Source organism: Phacochoerus africanus, chromosome 2 (genome assembly GCF_016906955.1).
Source record: "Phacochoerus africanus isolate WHEZ1 chromosome 2, ROS_Pafr_v1, whole genome shotgun sequence".
In the NCBI taxonomy this organism is placed as follows: Eukaryota; Metazoa; Chordata; class Mammalia; order Artiodactyla; family Suidae; genus Phacochoerus; species Phacochoerus africanus.
Window position 1 is genome coordinate 273606409 of NC_062545.1, and position 21614 is coordinate 273628022.

At 55.3% G+C, this 21614-nt stretch overlaps 1 protein-coding gene across 3 annotated transcripts in view; it reads left to right on the top strand.

The window, feature by feature from the left end:
* Positions 1–21614, top strand: part of USP20 (ubiquitin specific peptidase 20) — a 42998-nt gene that overhangs the window by 14839 nt on the left and 6545 nt on the right. For 2 of the 3 annotated variants that reach the window (XM_047768662.1, XM_047768661.1), the window contains exons 2-18: positions 965–1074; positions 2924–3020; positions 5210–5263; positions 7157–7219; positions 7887–8018; positions 8890–8989; positions 9354–9423; positions 10693–10806; positions 12261–12339; positions 14993–15434; positions 15770–15910; positions 16231–16346; positions 16568–16740; positions 17351–17445; positions 20287–20320; positions 20517–20562; positions 21390–21570. In XM_047768662.1, the coding sequence (XP_047624618.1) occupies positions 2940–3020; positions 5210–5263; positions 7157–7219; positions 7887–8018; positions 8890–8989; positions 9354–9423; positions 10693–10806; positions 12261–12339; positions 14993–15434; positions 15770–15910; positions 16231–16346; positions 16568–16740; positions 17351–17445; positions 20287–20320; positions 20517–20562; positions 21390–21570 (1921 nt within the window). In that variant the 5' untranslated portion in view covers positions 965–1074; positions 2924–2939. Of the gene's footprint in view, positions 1–964; positions 1075–2923; positions 3021–5209; positions 5264–7156; positions 7220–7886; positions 8019–8889; positions 8990–9353; positions 9424–10692; positions 10807–12260; positions 12340–12806; positions 13220–14992; positions 15435–15769; positions 15911–16230; positions 16347–16567; positions 16741–17350; positions 17446–20286; positions 20321–20516; positions 20563–21389; positions 21571–21614 lie in introns of those variants that run through there. The other variant, XM_047768663.1, reaches the window with a different exon arrangement.

Here is a 21614-nt window from a genome sequence, read left to right on the forward strand (position 1 = left end):
CTCCAGCTGGAGAGATGGCGGGCACACCAGTCCCATTGAAAAGCCCTACCTCCTGCAGCTTAAAATCGTGTGCAGCTGGCACCAGCCCAGCGCACGTGGCCTCCGTGAAATGAACAACTAAACATCCGACTGCAAGTGAGGAGGCTTTTGGAACTTAGAACCTTGAACCCCCTCATTGTCATGTGACCATTTTAAATGTTAGCTTCTACAGCCTCTCCCTCTTTCACTGCCCATGCCTGGAAGACTGTGGCAGTGGTGACATGTGGGGGAACCCGGTGGTGCCTACAGCCTCGAGTTGCCCAAGACTTGGGGGTCAGGGGTTCTGGGCAGTACGAGGTTCTTGGGAGGCTCAGAGGATGATCTGAAGGTCCCAGTGGCACACGTGCAAGGAGCCGAGCCTTCTGTCCAGAGGGAGCAGTAGTTAGGCCCCGTGGCCCTCTCCTGCAGACGCTTCAAGGTCTCCACTCGGGGAGGTAATGCCCAACAGGAGGGTTTGCCAGCTCTGCCCAAGCCTTCTTTTCGTTTCACGGCCACACCTGCAGTAGATGGAGGTTCCCCGGCTAAGGGTCCAATCGAAGCTGCAGCTGCCGGCCTACGCCACAGCCACAGCAGTGCCAGGTCCAAGTCACATCTGCAAGCTAGGCCACAGCTTGCAGCAACGCCAGATCCTTAACCCCCTGAGTGAGGCCTGGAATGGAACCCGCATCCTCATGGATGCTACGTCGTGTTCTTAACCCACTGAGCCACACTGGGAACGCCTGCCCCAGCCTTCTTTAGCTGTCCCAGCCATGGTCCCCTTGGTTGGACTGGGGAGTGTGTCCAGCCTGTGGATGTCCCAAGTGTCCAGAAGTTCCCTTTCCCTCCCAAGAGGAGTGTTGGACTGTTTTTAGCTTCTGGTTGGTGCTAGGAGTGATTTTAAGGTAATGAAACTGTATGAAGTGTGTTGGTTTGTTCCCCACCCCAGGTTCCCTGCCAGAGGCCTGCACCCACCCTGCCCCACCACAGCCCACCTCTGTTGGCTGTCACTGGAGAATTTGGATGGTGGCTGCTTCCTGGGGCTGTCGCTTTATACAGGTAGGCCCACAGTCTCCCCCACTCTGGGGTAGCCCTTAAGCACAGACAGAAGAGGAAGTGTGGATTTCTTTTTAGGTGAAATAATGGAATTGTGGTTATGTTTTTGTTTTTCTTTTTTCACATTTTGTAGAAAAATACACATGCATGCCTTGAAGGAAGCTTTTTTTTTTTTTTTTTTTTGCTTTTTAGGGCCACACACACGGCAGGTTTCCACTGTGCCAGAACTCAGAGCATTTTTGTTTGTTTATTTGTCTGTCTTTTGTCTTTTCAGGGCCACACCCACGGCATATGGAGATTCGCAGGCTAGGGGTCTAATCGGAGCTGTAGCTGCCAGCCTACAGCACAGCCACGGCAATGCCAGATCCAAGCTGCATCTGCGACCTACACCACAGCTCATGGCAATGCCAGATCCTTAACACACTGAGCAAGGCCAGGGATTGAACCCACAACCTCGTGGTTCCTAGTCAGATTCATTTCCGCTGCTCCAAGATGGGAACTCCAGAAGCATTTGTCTTTTGAAACAGAAATGATTTTGTTTTCCTTCTGATTTAAAAAAGAGAGAAATTATGCACAGCAGAGTATGAAGAAGGAAGTTTGTCACCATGTCATCAGCAATTTATTTTACTTTACACTTTGTACTGTTTTAATATCTTCTGAGTTTTGCTTTCATAATGAGCATATATCATCTTTGAAAAACAACAAAGCAGAATTCCCCTTGTGGCTCAACAGGTTAAGGACCCAACATTATCTTTGTGAGGATGCAGGTTTGATCCCTGGCCTCACTCAGTGGGTTAAGGATCCAGCATTGCTGCAAGCTGCAGTGGAGGTCAGAGATGTAGCCAGGATCCGGTGTAGCTGTGGCTGTGGCATAGGTTGCAGCTGCAGCTCTGCTTTGACCCCTGGCCCTGGAACTTCCATATGCAGGTGCAGAAAAATCCTAAAACCAAAAAACAAAACAAAAAACCCAACGGTGCTGTTACGAAATCTATCACCCTGCTTGTGCTTTAGTGAACATCCTTCAGACATCTTTCTAGGGGGTTTGTCTGACCTTCTTCTTCCCAGAAGGCCTTTTCTGGAGCATCTGCTTCTCTCACCGCCTTCTCTGATACTGTGGTATTTAAGGATTCTTCTCTAGGTGAGGTTTCTCATAGGAAGTAAGATAAGTAGCCTTTAAGACACCTGGCTTCTCAGAAGCTTTTGAGAAGAGGGGCCTTGGAGTCCCCTGGTGGCTCAGCAGGTTAAGGATCTGGCATTGTCCCTGTGGTGGCTTGGGTCACTGCCCTGGTGCAGGATTGATCCCTGGCCCGGGACTTCTACATGCCACAGGCGAAGGCCACGGTCAACATCCGCTTTTTGCCCTTCTGCTTGGTTTTGAGTTCCAGCCTCTCTACCCTGCCCCCTGCTGCTCCCTTGGATAGAGTGGCCTCCAGGTCGTGGAGCTGGTCTCTTTCCATAAAAGCACCATGGTTTTAGCTTCTCTGACCCGCAGCTCCCTGAATGTAGGCAGGACCCTTGCATTTCTCTATGGACAGTTCGAATCATCACATCCAGCCCTGGACTTCTAATCATCACCGCAACAGATGCTCTCCTGTGATGCCCTGTGCCAGGCATTTGGCATATATTATCTCCGCACATCCTCTGAGCAGCCCATCGAGTAGGCGTTATCTCCCCCCCAGGCTCAGGCAAGAGCATGAGGCTCACAGAAGTTAAGTAGCTTCCCTGGGTCACCGGCTGATATGTGGCAGAGCTGGGACGCGAGACCAAAGTGTGCCCTTAACCTCTAGCTTCCTCCCCTGCCTACCACAAGCAGCGGTGCCATTAACCCAGGACTCCTTGTGTTTTCTTGTAGGTGAGCCCAGGCCAGCATGGGGGACTCCAGGGACCCTTGCCCTCATCTTGACTCTATAGGGGAGGTGACCAAAGAGGACTTGCTGCTCAAATCCAAGGTAAAGGGTCAGACCTGACGGGACAGAGGCCCACCCAGGGCCTCCACATTCCTGGGCTACAAGCACTTCTGAAGCAGCTGAAGACCTGGCTCCCGGCAGACTCTGCCTGGCCTTTTGTGTAAATGGAAGGGCTGGTGTCTGTTGGCTGGCCTTCCGGGGGCTGTGTCCTAACAGCCATTAGTTCCCATTTAGGAGCACTACTGCTGTGTCCATTAGCTGTCGGAGCAGGTGCAGGGAGCCCTTCCAAGGCAGGGAAGGAGTCAGGCACTGAGCGTCCGTGGGCATTTTTGCGCATGTGATCTAAGGAAGGCTCGGGGAGATTCACAGAGAGAAGGTGGGTCTCTTTGCACAGGGGGATGTGTCACAGTCTCTGTTTGTTAAATGAAGAAAATCTAAAAAGAGGCAACAGTTTCACGTGGTTCAAAAAATGAAACAATGGAAGAAGAACGGCAGGTCCCCCTCTGGCCCTGAGCCCACCTCTCCATCCCACCCTCTGATAGCCATGGACATTGGTTTCTTTTGTATTTTCTCGGAGTTTCCTGTAGGCATGTAGAAGTTCCCATGGAAGCCTAGGGATCCTTGTGGCCACCCCAGGGAGGAAACTGGGCTCTCCTCGTGGGAAGCTAGATGACCCCGGCTCCTCCGCTACCCCTTCTGACCCTGTCGGGGGGGGGACTGTGACCTCCCCGAGCCTTGGTTTCTCATCTGTAAAAAGGGGATCTTGATGGGACCTGCTGCACAGTCTGTGCTGGAGGTGACGTGAGCAGAGTGCACAGAAGAACTTTAGCCGGGTACTCGGCCCGTTGTGATCCCTCACCGGGCATCAGCCCTCACTCTGATTAAACACTGTAATGGCCACAGAGACCAGCCGTTAGAATTAATCTCACAACTGTAGAGGCATCTTGGGTATTGTGGAAGCTCAGTTGGGAATTGCTGTTCTAGACAGGCACAGACAGAATTACTTAGGACACAGTTTAAATTGTAACAGAGACCCTGAAATACAGTGGCTTAAGTGAGAGAGAAGTTTACTTTTCTCCCATTGAACACTCCAGATGCACGTAACACTGGTAGGGTACCTCCACCATTCTCAGCCATATGGCTTTCATCTCCGAGTCCAAAGTGGCTGCTTCAGCTCCTGCCAGCGCATCTGCATTCCAGTGGAAAGACAAGAAAGAGCAAGGGAAGTGCAAAACCCAGAAGGGGCACATGTCCCTTTGCACTGTCACCCTATTGACTGGAACTGAGCCCCATGCTCACAGTGGGGGCTGGGGAACATAGCCTGCACCTGGCCATGTGCTTAGCCAGATTCACGTATTCTGTTGTTAAAGCAAGAGGAAGAGGAGTTCCCGTCGTGGCTCAGTGGTTCACAAATCCAGCTAGCATCCATGAGGACGAGGGTTCGATCCCTGGCCTTGCTCCGTGGGTTAAGGATCTGGCGTTGCTGTGAGCTATGGTGTAGGCGGAAGATGAGGCTCGGATCCCTCATTGCTATGGCCTTGGTGTAGGCCAGCAGCTTCAGCTCCGATCAGATCCCTAGCCTGGGAACCTCCATATGCCTTGGGTGCAGCCCTACAAAAGAGAAAACATAAAACAAAAAACAAAAACAAAAAAACCATAAAGCAAGAAGGAGAGAGATTGGTGGACAAAACGCCGTCTCTATCTTCCAGGCCATCAGAAACCTGGGTGTTTTTCTGTGGTTGACAGATATACTGATCTCCTGATCTACAAACAAACACCCCATCCCTCTGTCATGGAGCCCGCAGTCTGGGTGGGGAGAAAGCCTTAAATAAATAATTTGTGCAGTGACGGAAGAGTGTGTGATGAGGGAACATATTAAGGAGTCTGTTTATTTAAGCTTTAAATGATTATGTTGAAAATGTTTTGATAGGCACGTTTTAAAGCAGAATTTAAGCAAGAAAGTTTAAAGTGCCCCTAGGGGGAGTTCCCGCTGTGGCACGGCAGGTTCAGGATCCGGCATGGCCGCAGCTGTGTTGTAAATCACAGCGAATTCAATCCCTAGCCGGGGAACTTCCACAGGCCACGGGGCCATAAAAATAAAAAGTGCCCCATGGGCTGGTCAGGACCTTTCTGAGGCAGAGCCTCTAAGCTGAGACCTTCAGGGCACATCTGTCGGTGTGTATCCCGCGGGCCACTCACGCTCCCCTCTCCTGTCTCTCCTCAACTCACAGGGCACCTGTCAGTCGTGCGGTGTTGCGGGACCCAACCTGTGGGCCTGTCTCCAGGTAAAGCATCCTTGCAGCTGTTAGGGGCGTGGAGCTCAGTCTAGACTCTTGGCTGGGACCATCCGTCCCCCATGGGCACTGCTGGAAACCTTGGGCCGGCACACAGGGCCTGGATGTCTAGGTGTGGTACCCAAGCCAAGAGGGCTCCGGAGTCCCTGGCTGGTTGCCCCGGCAGCCATTTAGAATGACAAGAAGAGGAGTTCTCCTTGTGGCTCAGTGAACGCAAACCCAGCTAGTATCCACGAGAACACGGGGTTGGATCCCTGGCCCTGCTCAGTGGGTTAAAGAGCCAGTGTTGCTGTGAGCTGTGGTATAGGTTGCAGACAAGGTTTGGATTTGGTGTTGCTGTGGCTGTGGTGTAAGCGAGCAGCTGCCGCTCCGATTTGACCCCTAGCCTGGGGACTTCCATATGCCAGGGGTGCAGCCAAAAAAATGACAAAAGGAAACAGCAGATTAGAGAAGATTGCATTGGCATAAAGACAAAGTTTTATCCTTGAACGTTTTGTGAGACGATGCAGCACCTTGGCTCTTCGCCCTGGTGCCTCTTTGTAGCAATTGGTCCCTGGGCCAGCCTGGGCCTTCATTTCCCCATCTAGAGAGTAGAGGCCACGACAGTGATGCCTGACCCCGCATTGTAGACCCCACCTTTGGGTAGAATTCGACAAAATGATGCCTGTGATAGACTTATCAGAGTATGTGGCCCATAGAAAGTGTCTGGTATATTTTGGTTGTGATTTGATTATTATTGCTGACCGAAAAGAGTAACAATGGATGTATCAAAACGTGACAGTTTTCTCTGGGTGGTAGAATTCTGGGTAGTTCTTTTTTCTCTGTAACTTTGTAGTACTTTCCAACTTTTTCATAAGTATGTATTACATTTTATAATTGTACTAAAAATGGCTCTTACTTGGAGTTCCCTTGTGGTGCAGTGGGTTAAGGATCTGGCATTGTCACTGCGGGGATCCCTGGCCTGGGAACTTCCACATGCCGCAGGCACAGCCAAAAAAGAAAAAAAAAAATAGCTGTTAGGTATAATTTCTTTTAAAGCACATGGAAGTAGAAACAAAAAAGACAGCCCAAGGAGGCGAAAGCATCAGAGTTCAAGTCTTTTCAGAAGACGTGGGAGCCCCCACGGGACTTTGGCTTCATCCTTTTGGGCCTGTCACTCAGTGTGTCATACACTGCAAGACCCTGGGGCAGGGGCGGGGGCAGCAAGAAGTGTGAGAAGTGGGCCTCCCTTCTGGGAGCCCACAGACCCTCCAGAGAGACAGACACAAGGACCTGATGAGAAAGTGGCACATCCTTTCCTGGGAAGGCCCTCCAGCCCGTGCCATGCTGAGCAGAGGCGGACATGACACCAGACACTCCCGTGGAGAAGCCGGCCCGTCGCCAGGAGGAGGCCTGCAGGGAGGAGGCACTTGAGCTGGGCCTTGGAGGGTGGGCAGATCAGGATCAGAGAATGCAAGGCCAAAAGCTGGTCACCGGGGACAGGTGGCCCCGCTGTGGGGCACAGCGTTAGCACGGGCCCCAGCTCCCTCTGCCCATTGAGTGTCCTGCATTTGAAAATGACTCTGAGGCCCAGGCTCCCCGATCAAAAGCGCGCATCTCAGTAACTGGCCCCTTAGGACGAGTGAGAGGGAGAGGGTCTGGGTACCAAGCAGCCAGGCCTTAGCTTTGCCCAGACTGGCTGCGGCCCTGCCAGGGTTTTTTGCAGGAGAGGAGCAGCCCAGGGCACAGTGCCCGGCTTGCTCAGAGGCAGGGGCAGTGTCCCTGCCCAGTGCAATGTGGGCGTGTCAGCTTGGGCCCCTGTGGGTCCTGTTGGGTGGAGACAGGAGCGCTGCCCTGCTGTGCTCCTGGCCAGGCCCAAGCCGCTCTCCTGCCCTCTCTCCCCAGGTCTCTTGCTCCTACGTTGGCTGTGGAGAATCCTTCGCCGACCACAGCACCATCCACGCGCAGGTGAGCGTGGTGGCTCTGCAGCCACCCCCTGGCTCCACCCACCTGCTCAGGTGCTCTGAGCTACCTGCTTAGTGGTATCAACTGGGAATGGTCAGAGCAAAGAATTAAGAGAGGGAGTTCCCATCATGGCTCAGCAGTAACAAACCCGACTAGTATCCATGAGGACGGGGTTTGATCCCTGGCCTCACTCAGTGGGTTAAGGATCCAGCGTTGCCGTGAACTGTGGTGTAGGTCACAGACACAGCTTGGATCTGGCGGCTGCAGCTCTGATTGAACCCCTAGCCTGGGAACTTCCACATACCATGGATACAGCCCCAAAAGGAGAAAAAAAAGAAGTAAGAGATGACACATGCTGTAAAATTTTGTTGTGATGATTGTTGTACACTTATAAATGTAATAAAATTCATTAAGTAATAAAAAAAAGAGAGAGAGCGAGAGCTAGAGATAACACAGCCGCAGGCACTTGGCATGCACACGTATTTGGTAAATGGCAACCCTGGCAGCCCGTGGCACTCTTGGCTAGGTGGGGGATGAGCAGCTTCTCAGCTTCCAGACCCCTGGCCCGACAGGGCCTTTGCCTGAGGCCCAAGAGCTGAGGCAGCCCGATGCAGGCCTGCGGCACCTGTTAGTCCAGCATATCCTTCTTATTTGGGGTCTTGCCCTCCAGGTAAAAACGCACAACCTGACAGTGAACCTGACCACGTTCCGGGTGTGGTGTTATGCCTGTGAGAAGGAGGTGTTTCTGGAGCAGCGGCTGGCAGCCCACCCGCCGGGCCCCTCGCCCAAGTTCTCAGAGCAGGTGAGGGGGTGCAGGGGGCCCGCGGGTGGTGGCACATGTCGAGGGCAGGGCAGTGGCTCCCAGATGGTGTCAGTTCCTGCTCAGCATCCTTTGGGTGGCTTTGAGGAGCTCCTGTCAGCTCAGGCTCACTGAACCCCAACCTAGGGCCACAGCCTGGATGAGGTGCTGAGGATACAGAGTGACTGGGAGCAGGGCTGACCCCAGGGAGCTCACAGGCCTCAGCGGCGGTGGGGGCAGGCCCTGGGGTGGTACCCACTCTTCCTCCCAGCTCAGAGCACCTGGTGATGGTCACTGCAGCCACCTCTCCCAGGGAAACACCTGCAACACCCCCACCCCCACCCTGTGCAGCCCTTAAAGGAGGCAGGCAGGGAGCCCAGCCTGGAGCCCCAGGGGCAAGAAGCATCAGTCAAAGGGCTCTCAGTGCCCCGGGAAGCCGGGCATGCCCTCATACATAACAGGTGCCCCATAAGTGTTTGCGGGGTATGTTTATGGATGTGGTAGATGTTTATGATTTTTTACCAAAAAAAAGTATATGCACATTCTGTTTGGGGGGCTTGTGTGTATGAACCGTTTAAAAGACTGTCTGCAGGGGTTGTCTCGGGAAAGTTGAATTGCCTATTGTTTTTTCTTTGTTTCTACTTTTCCCCAAATTTGTTATAAATAAATTATTATTCCCCATTCTTGTAATAAACTGCAAGTCAGGGAGTTCTCTCGCCAAGGCCACCAGTGCCATCTCTTTCCAAGGTGTCCTCTGCTCAGAGGGGCTGGCTGGGGGCCTGGGCTTCTCCCCCTCCCCCCGCAGGAAGCACGTGGCCTCTGACCCCCCGCCCCCGCGCGCCCCAGTCTTCCTCACTCTGGTTCTTGAACGCAGGACTCGCCGCCGCCACCCTGCCACCCTCTGAAAGCTGTCCCCATTGCTGTGGCCGACGAAGGCGAGTCCGAGTCCGAGGACGACGACCTCAAACCTCGAGGCAAGAGCCCCACGTGCCACGCGGGGTGGGATGGCAGCGTGGGGGGCTTCGCAGGGACGAGACCCGGCCGTCCCCCTCCTGCTCTCAGCCGTCTGCCCCAGGGCGGGCCGGCCCCTCTGCATCCTGGCCACTGCGCCTGCGCAGTGCGGACAGCAGGCTGGGGGGAGGGGGCGGGCCAAGGGGTCCATGGGTTCCATACCCCGAGTTGTAACCAGCACTGCTGGGAGCGGGAACCAGGGGTTCTGACCCGGCAGGCTTCTGGGGTGGGACAGAGCTACCCACGCCCTCCTCCAGCGAGGCCCCGGGGCTCCTGCCGGGACAGGATGCTCACCTTCGCCTCCCCGTGTGTGTGCTGGCTTCCCAGGCCTCACGGGCATGAAGAACCTGGGGAACTCCTGCTACATGAACGCGGCCCTGCAGGCGCTGTCCAATTGGTAGGTGTCACGCCTCTGGGGGTTGGGCCCCGACGCAGCAGCCGCAGCCCCCAAGCTGGCTTGCGTGTATGGCCCACAGAAGCCCCATCCCTGGTTATGCAGCCGGACGCCTAAAAACACAGCAATCCTCCTATTGGAATTTCTCCTAAGAGGCTCCTAGAGGTGTTGAGAAAAATGTCTCCGCAGTGATATTCCTCATTCTGCTGTTTACTGGAACCCACTTAAAGGTCCATAAAATTATAAATTTATTGCAGGCCAGCCTTGCAGTGAATATAGGAAAAAATGGTGCAGCACAATATTTATTAAAACAGGAAGGGGTTCAGAATCTGATGAGTCAGAAAAAAAAGGAATTTATAAGGCTTTGGATGGTGCAGTCCCACTTAGGGGGGAAATAGTCATTTCCATCTGGATAGGCTGTCAACACCCTGAAGCTGGAAGGTCTCCTATGTCCGGCACTCAGGGTCTCCCACCGTGTGTGTGTGTGTGTGTGTGTGTGTGTGAGAGAGAGAGAGAGAGAGAGAGAGAGAGAGAGAGATGGGATGAATGTGCATAGAAAAGTCTAGAAGGTATGCCACCAAATCTTCAGAGCAGCTATCTTCACGTGGTAGGATTAAGGTCAATAATTATTACTCCTAGAGTTCCTGTCGTGCTCAGTGGTTAACGAATCTGACTAGCATCCATGAGGACCCAGGTTCGATCCCTGGCCTTGCTCAGTGGGTTAAGGACCCAGCGTTGCCAGGAGCTGTGGTCTAGGTCACAGATATGGCTCGGATCCTATGCTGCTGTGGCTGGGGTGTAGGCCAGTGGCTACAGCTCCAATTCGAGCCCTAGCCTGGGAACTTGCATATGTCCTGGGCGCAGCCCTTAAAAAAAAAAAAAGGGCAAAAAAAAATTATTACTGCTTGCTTATCTGTATTTCCTAGTGTTTCCACAATGACGGTTTCTTTGTAATGAGATAGCAGAAACAAAGAGAAAGGAAGCGGGGAGATGCCTCAGGCTCAGGAGTGTTTTCCGGAAGGGGCTGATGGGAGGAGAGGTGATGGCGGTGGCTCCTCTCTTTAACGCACCAGTCTTTCGAGAAAGACTCTGTCTCCAATTACTGTCACATTCAGCGGGCTCAAACCTATGAATTTGGGAGGATGCAATTCGGCCCATACAGGCGGGGTCCTTCAAGTCATCACAGGCACTTCAGACTCTGGGGGGGCCACAGTGTGTCCCCCCACAAGCAGCAGTTCTCCTCTGACCTGGCTCCCTGCCTTGCACCCCCAGCCCCCCGCTGACGCAGTTTTTCTTGGAGTGTGGCGGCCTGGTGCGCACAGACAAGAAGCCAGCCCTGTGCAAAAGTTACCAGAAGCTGGTCACGGAGGTCTGGCACAGAAAACGGTGAGTGACCATGACTCCCACCCCTGGCAAGGGGTGGCGATGGGTTTTCTGTTGGCCCCTTGATGGAGCACTTCCTGCACGCTCAGCCTCTCACCAGGCACGTGCCATGCTCTGCCTTAGGTGATGCTGCCAGCAGGCCTTTGAGGTGTAGGTCGTAGCCAGCCCTGGATCCCAGATTGAGGAAACTGAGCTTCAGGGAGTTTTAAGTGTCTTGCTCTAGAAAACACGTCTTGGGAAAGGTGGAGCTAGAACTTGAACCTGGCATTGACTGGAGCTGGCAGCCTCCTCGGAGCCTGTACTACTGAGATCCAGACATGTGGGGACCACTCCTAGGTCTCAGCCACATCTGTGCCTGGAGGGGAGGGCTTCAGAAGTGGTGGCTGGCACTGAGCAGGCAGAGGTTTTAGCTCAGCGTAAAAGGAATTTAAAGACCAGAAGCCTGGAGTTCCCATCATGGCTGAGTGGAAACAACTCTGGTGAGCAACCATGAGGACGCAGGTTCGATCTTTGGCCTTGCTTAGTGGGTTGAAGATCCGGCATTGCTGTGAGCTGTAGTGTAGGTCACAGTCGCAGCTTGGATCTCAGTGTCACTGTGGTGGCTGTGGTGTAGGCTGACAGCTACAGTTCCAATTCAACCCCTAGCCTGGGAACCAGACCAAAAAAAAAAAAAAAAAAAAGGACCAGAAGCTTGAGTTAGATCTGCTTCTCCAGGAAAAGTTAAAATTGGGAGTAATTTAAACCGAGTGCATAGAAATATATTAAGTATTATATGCAGTATTATATAAGTATTATTTAACACAGATTATTACACAATATGATGCAATATAATCCCAATTTTAAGAAGCCAGATTTGTTGAAGTGTTTGTCTGCCTGTGATTGTGTGTATGTGTCTGTATTGTCATGGAAAAATCTGGAAATTCAAATGGTAGTTGTCTCTGAGTGGTACCGTTAGTGGTGATGATTCTTTCTTACGCTTTTCCAAGATGTTCTGGATTTCAATAAGGAGCATGTCTTATTTTTGAAATTAGAAAACCACAATAAATATTTTAGAATGAGAACAATTTTTTTGGTGGCCGCATGACATGCAGAAGTTCCCGGGCCAGGGACTGAACCTGCGTCACGGCCGCGACCCAAGCTGCTGCAGTGACAATGCCAGATCCTTAACCTGCTGTGCCACAGGAGAACTCCCACAGAAGGAGAACACTTTCAAAGTAGGACTGTCGTGGGCTGGCCGGTGCGCTGTCGTAGCAGTCAGTAGCTTTTGGCCTGGCCGAGCCATGAGCACCGTAGGAGAGAGTGCTTCTGGCCAGGTCCGCACCTCCCAGAGTTGCAGTAAATGGCTCGCTGAGCCTGCTCGGGCCGTCCTGGCTGACTGGCTGCCTGCCTGCCAGCCCTCGGGGGCCCATGTCACTCAGAGCCGGCCACCTGTGCTAACGGGTCTGGTCTTCTTTCAGCCCCAGCTACGTGGTTCCCACCAGCCTGTCCCACGGGATCAAGTTGGTCAACCCGATGTTCCGAGGCTATGCCCAGCAGGTAGGCCGTCTGAGCTGCCCAGGGGACACCCAGGGCTGTAACCTGCCAGGCCTGGCTTCAAGGCCATGACCCCCGTGGGAAATAGCAAGAGCAGCTCAGTCTTCTGAGGCGGGTCTCCTTGGACCGGACTTGCTGCCTGAGCCCTTCACATGGGTGAGGACGTGGGAGCCTCCCAGCAAGTGGTCTCCCCACTAGACAGGTGGGGAGACTGAGGCTCCGCAGCCAAGTCCCCGCCCAGTCCTCACCTACCAGTTACACAGTGGGGGAGGGGACACCTGACCTCAGGCAGCCTTGCCTCCGGGTCCGAGGCCTTGGCATCCACTCACAGCAGCACCGGCTTCCTTGTCCCCCAAACCCAGGTGGAATTGCACTTTTACTAAAGTAAACCTTTGGATGACACAGTTTTGTAAATCTAGAGAACCCCTTCGAAGCCAGTGATCTCTTTTTATGGCAGAAAACATGGGGCCCGGGATGAAGCAGAATGCAGCCACGCACCTTCCCCGGCCCCGAGCTGACCACTCACGGGGTCCAGGTCCTGCCTCAGACGGGGAGCTGACGGCTGGGCTCATGGCTGGGGCCAAACCGGTTTGTGTGGCCGATGCCCATGCTGCTCCCTGAGTGTGGGGGCTGGGAACAGAGTGGCGGTCACCAAGGGAGGCCTTTGGCCCCCACCACCCTGCCGCCCCGTCTTCCTCAGGACGAGGGCTGCAGGGCCTTAGCTCTGCTCACACCCTCAGCCTGCGAAGCTCAGCACCGCCCCGGCACCGCCCTTTGGGCAGTGATCAGAGTCCTCCGTGCACCATGTATGAAGTGGTCAGTACCTGCCACACAAGCACAGCCCCGTTTATCCCCGCTAACTCTCATCACCGTCATAACACAGGTAAGGAGCAGAGACTCAGAGAGGTTCCGCAGTCAGCTCAGGTCACACAGCGCGTAGTGGCAGGGGCAGGATCCGGGCCTAGCTGAGCCGTCCCTCGCGGCGGTGCTGCCCTCCCTGTGCGAGGCACCTGCCGGCCCTCAGGCTCCCAGGACCCCCTGGAGCAGGCTGAGCGGCCACTGCCTTCCAGAAGCATCCCTTTCGCTGGTTCCTGGACATAACACGGAGGACGTTTCTGAGTCTGAAACATACAAGCAGCTGTAGGCCTCTCTCAGTGGCCAGAGGATGCTGTCTTGCTTCCACTCGGCCTGAGGTTTTAGCAGTGAATACAGGGTACTTTTGTGAAAAGGAAGAACCAGAAAGAAAAAATAGATGTGTATTGAGGGCTTGTTTCTTTTTCTGTTTTCGTTTGTTTGTTTGTTTTGTTTTTGTTGTCGTTTTAGGGCCGCACCTGCAGCATATGGAAGTTCCCAGGCTAGGGGTCAAATCAGCTGCAGCTGCCGGCCTACACCCCAGTCACAGCAACTTGGGATCCGAGGAGCATCTGTGACCTGCACTACAGCTCACAGCAACGCGGAATCCTTAACCCACTGAGCAAGGCCAGGGAACAAACCCTCATACTCATGGATGCTAGTCGGGTTCATTGCCGCTGAGCCACAACGGGAACTCTGGGGACCTGTTTCTTAAAAGAACCTTTCAGTGGTCCTGACCCAGGACACAGGTCTCCAACCCCTTCCCTAATGCTACAGAGGAGCTGGCAGTGAATTTCTCTGATCTTTGGGTTGGACATCTGGCCTGAGGAAACTTTCGCATCTAGAAGCCCTCCCCACCTCTGCTAGAACTGAGAAAACAAGGCCCCTCTCCCCTTATCCGTGACCAGAGGCTTTGGGGGCTGGGTCTGGCCATAGCATGATCACACCTCATGTGGGCAGGAGTTGGGTCCAGGGCCTTCTTCTGACACCCAGGTCCGGGACTGAGAGGGACAGGACTGGACCTGGAACCCAGTGGCCCTGCTCAACACCAAGCGCCCCCAGCTGTCGGAGGCCGGCCACCGTCATCTTCTGACCTCTTAAGGCACCTCCTGTGTGCACTGCTCCTGGCTGGGCCTCGCTGCTTCCTCTGGGTTGAGACCTAGTCACAGGGTAGTCAGAATGACAGTGTCACTGCCCTGACGCGAGACTGGGCCAACCTGAAGGGGCACCTCAGCCCAAGTCATGCTCAGGCCTGCAGGACGCCTGTTCTGCCACAGGTCGCCCTGGCAGGGGAAGGCGTGGGCATGAGGCTGGTGAAGGACGGGGTGAGCGGAGAGAGCCAGAGTCGAGGTCAAGGATGTGGAAAGCCTGGCCTGCGGGTGGCTTTGCTCCCTGCAGAACTCAACCGAGCGCACACACCCACGGTGTCACCTGCGTCCTCCGCGGGCTCCCTGCCCACCCACACTGTCCCCTCCTTTAAGGAGCACAGTGACTTAGTGGCAGAACGTGATACACCTGCTCCTTCCCATGCTGAGTTGGCAGCGGGGCTGCAGGTGGGGGAGGAGCTGGGGGGGAGTTTAGATGGACCTGGGTCACCGCCTCTGGCTCACAGCCCAAGACCTGGGAGGGGTCCATCAGCCTCTCAAGCCCTCAGTGTTCTCCTCAATAGAAGGGGGATCAGGACAGCCCTGCTGCCGAGGTCCCTGTGAGGGGTGCCCGTGAGGCCCCCCCCAGCACCCTCGGCGCAGAAGCAGCGGGCCGTCCGCCCGATGAAAAGCCCTGTTGACACAGCCCCTGGTTCCAGGACACCCAGGAGTTCCTGCGCTGCCTGATGGACCAGCTGCACGAGGAGCTCAAGGAGCCCAGGGTGGCGGCGGCGCTGCCAGAGGCTCGGGACTCGGATTCGAGCGACTCGGATGAGAAGCGGGAGGGCGACCGGAGCCCGTCGGAGGATGAGTTCCTGTCCTGCGACTCCAGCAGTGACCGTGGCGAGGGCGACGGGCAGGGCCGTGGCGGGGGCGGCTCGCCGGCCGAGACGGAGCTGCTGATCCCGGACGAGGCGGGCCGCGCCATCTCCGAGAAGGAGCGCAGGAAGGACCGCAAGTTCTCCTGGGGCCAGCAGCGCACCAGCTCGGAGCAGGTGGACGAGGACGCCGACGTGGACACCGCCATGGCCGCCCTCAACCAGCAGCCCACGGACACGCAGCCGCCGTCGCCACGGTCCACCAGCCCCTGCCGGACGCCAGGTACCAGCCCACCGCTCGAGCGCCGCAGCCCCCCCCCCCCCCCCCCCCCCCGCCCTGGGGGCTCTCCCGCTAGATCGGCCTTGACCGTGTCCAGACTCACTTGGCTGAGAAGCAGTGGGATTCAGAACCCGCCTAGAGCCCTGGGCCCTTGGCTGGGAACATGAAGTGCGTGGTCAGCACGTCCTGCCTGGGGGCTGGGACTGCGGCCGGGGTGGGCGCGGGACAGAGGAGACACGTGGGTTCAGGCCTTGGCCCGTCAGGAGGGGTGGCAGGTCTTCCTGACCAGCCCGGCCTGGCGTGATGCCCTGGCCCAGCACGGTCCCCTCTGCCCCCAGAGCCGGACAACGAGGCCCACATGCGCAGTGCCTCTCGCCCCTGCAGCCCCGTCCACCACCACGAGGGCCACGCCAAGCTGGCCGGCAGCCCTCCCCGCGCGAGCCCCGTGAGGATGGGTCCGTCATACGTGCTCAAGAAAGGTTCGCAGGAGCTGGCACCCGGGAGGGAGGTGGGGCCGGCCTCCCCGGTGGAGCTCGGGGCCGGGGGTGGAAATCGGGATCCTGGCCGCCTTTTTCAGGCACGTGTTCCCCAGGGCTGTGCGGCGCCCTCCTGATGCAGCCTCTGAACCCTCCTCACTCGGCGGGGACACGAGTGGGGGCCCGTCTCACACACAGTGCCTGAGGCCCCAGGAGGCGGCACACACAGATGCCACCCCAAGTCCCTGCCGATGAGCCCCAGCGCCCACCCCTTGCCCCAGACAGGCTGGTGGGGCTGGGCTAGTCCCATGCTGTGCCCCCAGCCCAGGTACCGAGCACAGGCAGCCGGCGGCGGAAGGAGCAGCAGTACCGCAGCGTCATCTCAGACATCTTCGATGGCTCCATCCTCAGCCTCGTGCAGTGCCTCACCTGCGACAGGGTGGGTGGAGGGGGCTGCAGGAGGCCCCCGGGGGTCCTCACTCAGCTTGGGGGTGGGGCGCTGGTTCTCCGCAGTGCTCCCCCCCACCCGCCGCCGGTTGTGGGGCTCCTGTGTCCAGGGCTTGGGGAGGCAGGTTCTGCTTTTTGGGGTGCAACTCTGCTTGGTCTGGGCAGGGCAGAGCCCTGGAAGTTGGAGACCCAGAGTGACCTTCAACCCTACAGGTGTCCACCACGGTGGAGACGTTCCAGGACCTGTCCCTGCCCATCCCTGGCAAGGAGGACCTGGCCAAGCTCCACTCGGCCATCTACCAGAATGTGCCGGCCAAGCCAGGGGCCTGTGGGGACAGCTACGCCGCCCAGGGCTGGCTTGCCTTTATCGTGGAGTATATCCGACGGTACGCCCACCTGCCCTGGCCTGGCCTTCCTGGACCTTGCAGCCTGCTAGGCGACAGGCCTTTAACAGCAAAGTGCAAGTATTTGCAGGGAGGAGGGCAGAGTTTGGCAGGGAGCCTGAGGCTGAAGGGCATCGGGAGGTAGCTGAGTGGGGTGGGAGTTCCCTGGCCGCACTGGGATGGCGGCGTTCAGGAGGCCTGTGGATTGCTGGAAGGCAGGTAGTGATAGTGTGACCAAGTGGCAGCTAGAGCGCAGACCTGGCCTGGCGGAAAGAGCCATGGGTGCCTTTCCAGAGTCCCCACTGTGTACCATGGTGCCTGCTTCACCCACCTGCTATCAGGAACCTGAGCTCTGCCCAGGAGACAGGCCAGTGTGGCTTGGGCCCCTTTGCAGATAGGGCACAAGAGACTCGGGGAGCGGTGAGGTCATTCTCCCAAGGACACACAGCTGCTGGCTGGGGGTCCCAGGTTTTTGGCTTCTGACCTTGGCCCATCCCACCCACCAGGCCAGGCTGCCCCTCTGTGCCCAAACGGGCCTCAGCCCAAAGGCCCCTGAGTCTGACTCTTGCCCAGGCCTGGCAGCACCCCCGCCACTCCTTCTCTGGCTCTGTAGGTTTGTGGTATCCTGTACCCCCAGCTGGTTTTGGGGGCCAGTCGTCACCCTGGAAGACTGCCTGGCTGCCTTCTTCGCTGCTGATGAGCTGAAGGGTGAGTGGCCGGGGCTGGCTGGGGCGGGGGGTGCTGGGTCAGCATACACATCAGGGTGTCTGGGACTTACTGTCATTGTCTCGCCTGGGCCGGGGACTGAGTGCTTTCGCTGCCCCACCACCTTGTGGCTCCTAGGGCTTTGCCTCTTTTTATTTACCAGTTTGGTGGACGAAAAGGATACCATTCTTTAATTTTGTACTTTCTTCATTACTGATGTGCTTGAAGTTTTATTTATTTTTTGTCTTTTTAGGGCGGCACCCGTGGCATATGGAGGTTCCCAGGCTAGGGGTCCAATCGGAGCTACAGCTGCTGGCCTACACCACACATAGCAAACACAGGATCCGAGCCGCATCTGCACCCTACACCACAGGTCACGGCAATGCCAGATCCTTAGCCCACTGAGCGAGACCAGGGATCGAACCCACATCCTCATGGATCCCAGTTGGGTTCGTTAACCCCTGAGCCACCTAGGGAACTCCAGAGCTTGAACATTTTTTTAAAAGTGGATTGGCTCGGACTTCCCATCGTGGCACAGTGGTTAACGAATCCAACTAGGAACCATGAGGTTGTGGGTTCGATCCCTGGCCTCGCTCAGTGGGTTAAGGATCCGGCGTTGTCGTGACCTGTGGTGTAGGTTGCAGATGCGGCTCGGATCCCGCGTTGCTGTGACTCTGGCATAGGCCGGTGGCTATGGCTCCGATTTGACCCCTAGCCTGGGAACCTCCATATGCCGCAAGAGCAGCCAAGAAAATGGCGAAAAGACAAAAAATAAATAAATAAAAGTGGATTGGCTCTATTTCCTATTTTGAAATTTCCCATTCTTGTCTTTATTTTTTTGTTAGGTATTTGCCATCTCATTAACCTTTGGTAAATTTTTTTTTTTGTCTTTTTGCTATTTCCTTGGGCCGCTTCTGCGGCATATGGAAGTTCCCAGGCTAGGGGTCTAATCGGAGCTGTAGCCGCTGGCCTACGCCAGAGCCACAGCAACGTGGGATCCGAGCCGCATCTGCAACCTACACCACAGCTCATGGCAACGCCGGATCGTTAACCCACTGAGCAAGGGCAGGGACCGAACCCGCAACCTCATGGTTCCTAGTCGGATTCGTTAACCACTGCGCCACGATGGGAACTCCCGGGGAAAATTTTTTAATTTTTAAAAATATTTATTTTATTTTGGGGGCCACACCCACAGCATGCGGAAGTTCCCAGGCCAGGGATGGACCCCATGCCACAGCTGTAACCAGAGCCACAGCAGTGACACTGCCAGGTCCTTAACCTGCTGAGCCACAAGGGAGCTCCTTGGGAAACTTTTTAATTTTTAATTATGATAAAGTATTCATAACATAAATTATACCATTTTAACTGTTCTTAAGTGTTCAGTAGTATTAAATATATTCATATCATGTAACCAACCTCCAGAACATTTTTGTCTTGAAGAACTGAAACTCTCTACCCCTTAAATAGCAACTCTCTTTTCCCCCTTCCACCCAGCCCCAGGCAACCACCGTTCTGTCTCTGTGATTTCGACTATTCTAGGAACCTCATCTAAGTCGGATCATACAGTATTTGTCCTTTTGTGACTAACTTATGTCTCTTAGCTTAATGTCTTCAAGGCTTATCCATGTTGTAGCAAGTGGCAGAATTTTCTCGTTCTTTTTCGAATTCCTTGGGGTGTAAACTTGGGTTGTTTATTTGAGATCTTTCCTTTTTCTTAATGTAGGCACTTATTGCTATACATTTTCATTTTAGAATTGCTTTTGGAGTTCCCGTTGTGGCTCAGCGGCTTAGGAACCTAACTAGCATCCATGAAGATGCAGGTTCCATCCCTGGCCTCACTCAGTGGGTTAAGGATCTGGCATTGCCGTGAGCTGTGGTGTAGATCGCAGACGCGGCTCGAATCCCACATTGCTGTGGCTGTGGTGTAGGCTGGCAGCTGTAGCTCCAATTCAGCCCCTAGCCTGGGAACCTTCATATGCTGCACATGCAGCCCTGAAAGTCCAAAAATAAAAGAGTGCTTTTGCTGCATCCCATAAGTTCTGATATGCTGTATTTTTGGTTTTGTCTCAAGATGCTTTCTGATTTCCCTTTTGACCTCTTTGCCCTAGCCGTTGTTCGGGGATGTGTTGTTTAATTTCCACATATTTGTGAATTTTTTAGGTTTCCTTCTGTTATGGGTTTCTAGTTTCATACCCTCGTGGTTGGAAAAGATACCAGATGTGATATGGATTCGTTGTGTCCTGCTTTGTGGCCCGACATGTGATCTTTTCTGGCCAATGTCTGTACTTGTGAAGAACATGTGTTCTGTACGTTTGGACCGAATGTTCGGTGTATGTCTGTTGGGTTCCTTTGGGCCGTCGTGTTATTCAGGGCTGCTGAATAACAATTCCATTTTCGATTTGAAAATTTTCCGTTTTCTCTCGGGCGAAGCTCTCCAGTATTGAAAGTGCAGCGTTGAAGTCCCCTAATAATACCACATTGCTGCTTTTTTCTCCCTTCCGTTGTCTTCGTGTTCCTGTTAAATATTCGGGTGCTCCAGTGTTGGGTGCGTGTATGTTCACAATGGTTACATCCTCTTGACGAATTGACCCCTTTATCACTTATTTTGGCCAAAGGTGTATTTTATCTGATGTAAAGATGGCCAGTCCTGCTCTGTTTTGGTCGCTATTGGCAGGGGGATATCTTTTTCCATCCCTTCACTTTCCGCCTCTCCGGGTCCTTGTAGCTCAAGCTCGCCCCGCGTAGGCAGCATGTTGGTCTTATTTCTAGAGCGTGAGTCATTGTGTGCACTTCTCCCCACTTCCCGTCCCTGCTAACCTTTGCCTCTTTATTTTACTGCCCCAGGTGACAACATGTACAGCTGTGAGCGGTGTAAAAAGTGAGTGTGTGCATCCTGGGGACCTCTCCCCGACATCCCATCGCCATCTGGGGTCCACCTGTGTGTGTCCCTCGTACTCCCGGGCCGCCTGGAGAGTGTGATCCTGACCCCCCCCCAGAGGGACCCGGGAGGGAGGGGCCCTCCTCTGCCTTGGGCCCCCCTCCCCGGATGATCACGTCTGCTCTCTCTCCTCCAGGCTGCGCAATGGGGTGAAGTACTGTAAGGTCCTGCAGCTGCCCGAGGTGAGTGGAGCAGCCTCCTGCCGCCTCTGCCCTGTCCTCGTGCAGGACCGAGGCCCAGCCCCTTCCGGACCCTGCTCCTCGGGCTGGGAGACCCCGGGGAGGTGTGGCAAGTGGGCAGGCTCCTGGTTCAGCATGTGACTTGACCCCCAGCTCCTTCACCTCTCAGCACGCCTCGGGAGCCCAGGAGGCAGGTGTGGGGGAAGGCCTTTCAGAGGAAGTGGTGTCTGCATGAAGCCTGAGGATGCAGGCGGGTGTTGGACAGCCCATCTTGGCAGCCCGTCCTGTTAGTGGAGCTCAGCTCTGTTGTCTCATGTGTCTTTTTATTTTGTTTTGTTTTTCGTTTTCATTTTTGACCACCCCGCAGCATATGGAATTCCCAGGGCAGGGATCAGATCCGAGCCGAGGTTGCAACCTAAGCCACAGCTGCAGCAACACCAGATCCTCAACCCACTGTGCCGGGCCAGGGATCAAACCTGTGACCCAGTGCTCCCAAGAGCCCCCAGCTCCCGCTCCCTGTGCCTTCCTCCACAGGCATCCCGTTGTGCCACAGCAGGAACTCCCATGTGTGTCTGTAGAGGCTGAGAGCTGACCTGGCCTGGCTCCCATGCATAGTTCTTGGATGTGTTCAAATGGAGTCGGGGCTCTCAGCCGGCTGGGGCCTCTGGAAGGTTCCGGCTGCTACGTTCCTTGTTTTCACCTGGGTGACGGGCCTGAGCAGGCCATAGTGGGCTGGTGGAGGTCCCAGAGGCAGGCCTCAAGGACCCCATCAGGTTACCAAGATCCCAGGGCCCTGGTCAGCCCTGGGGTGACCGACCCCCTCCCCCCAGATCCTGTGCATTCACCTGAAGCGCTTTCGGCACGAGGTGATGTATTCGTTCAAAATCAGCAGCCACGTCTCCTTCCCCCTCGAGGGGCTCGACCTGCGCCCCTTCCTCGCCAAAGAGTGCACGTCCCAGATCACCACCTACGACCTCCTCTCCGTCATCTGCCACCACGGCACGGCAGGCAGTGAGTCCCAGCCACCCTAGTCCTACCGTCCCCGTCCTGTCCCC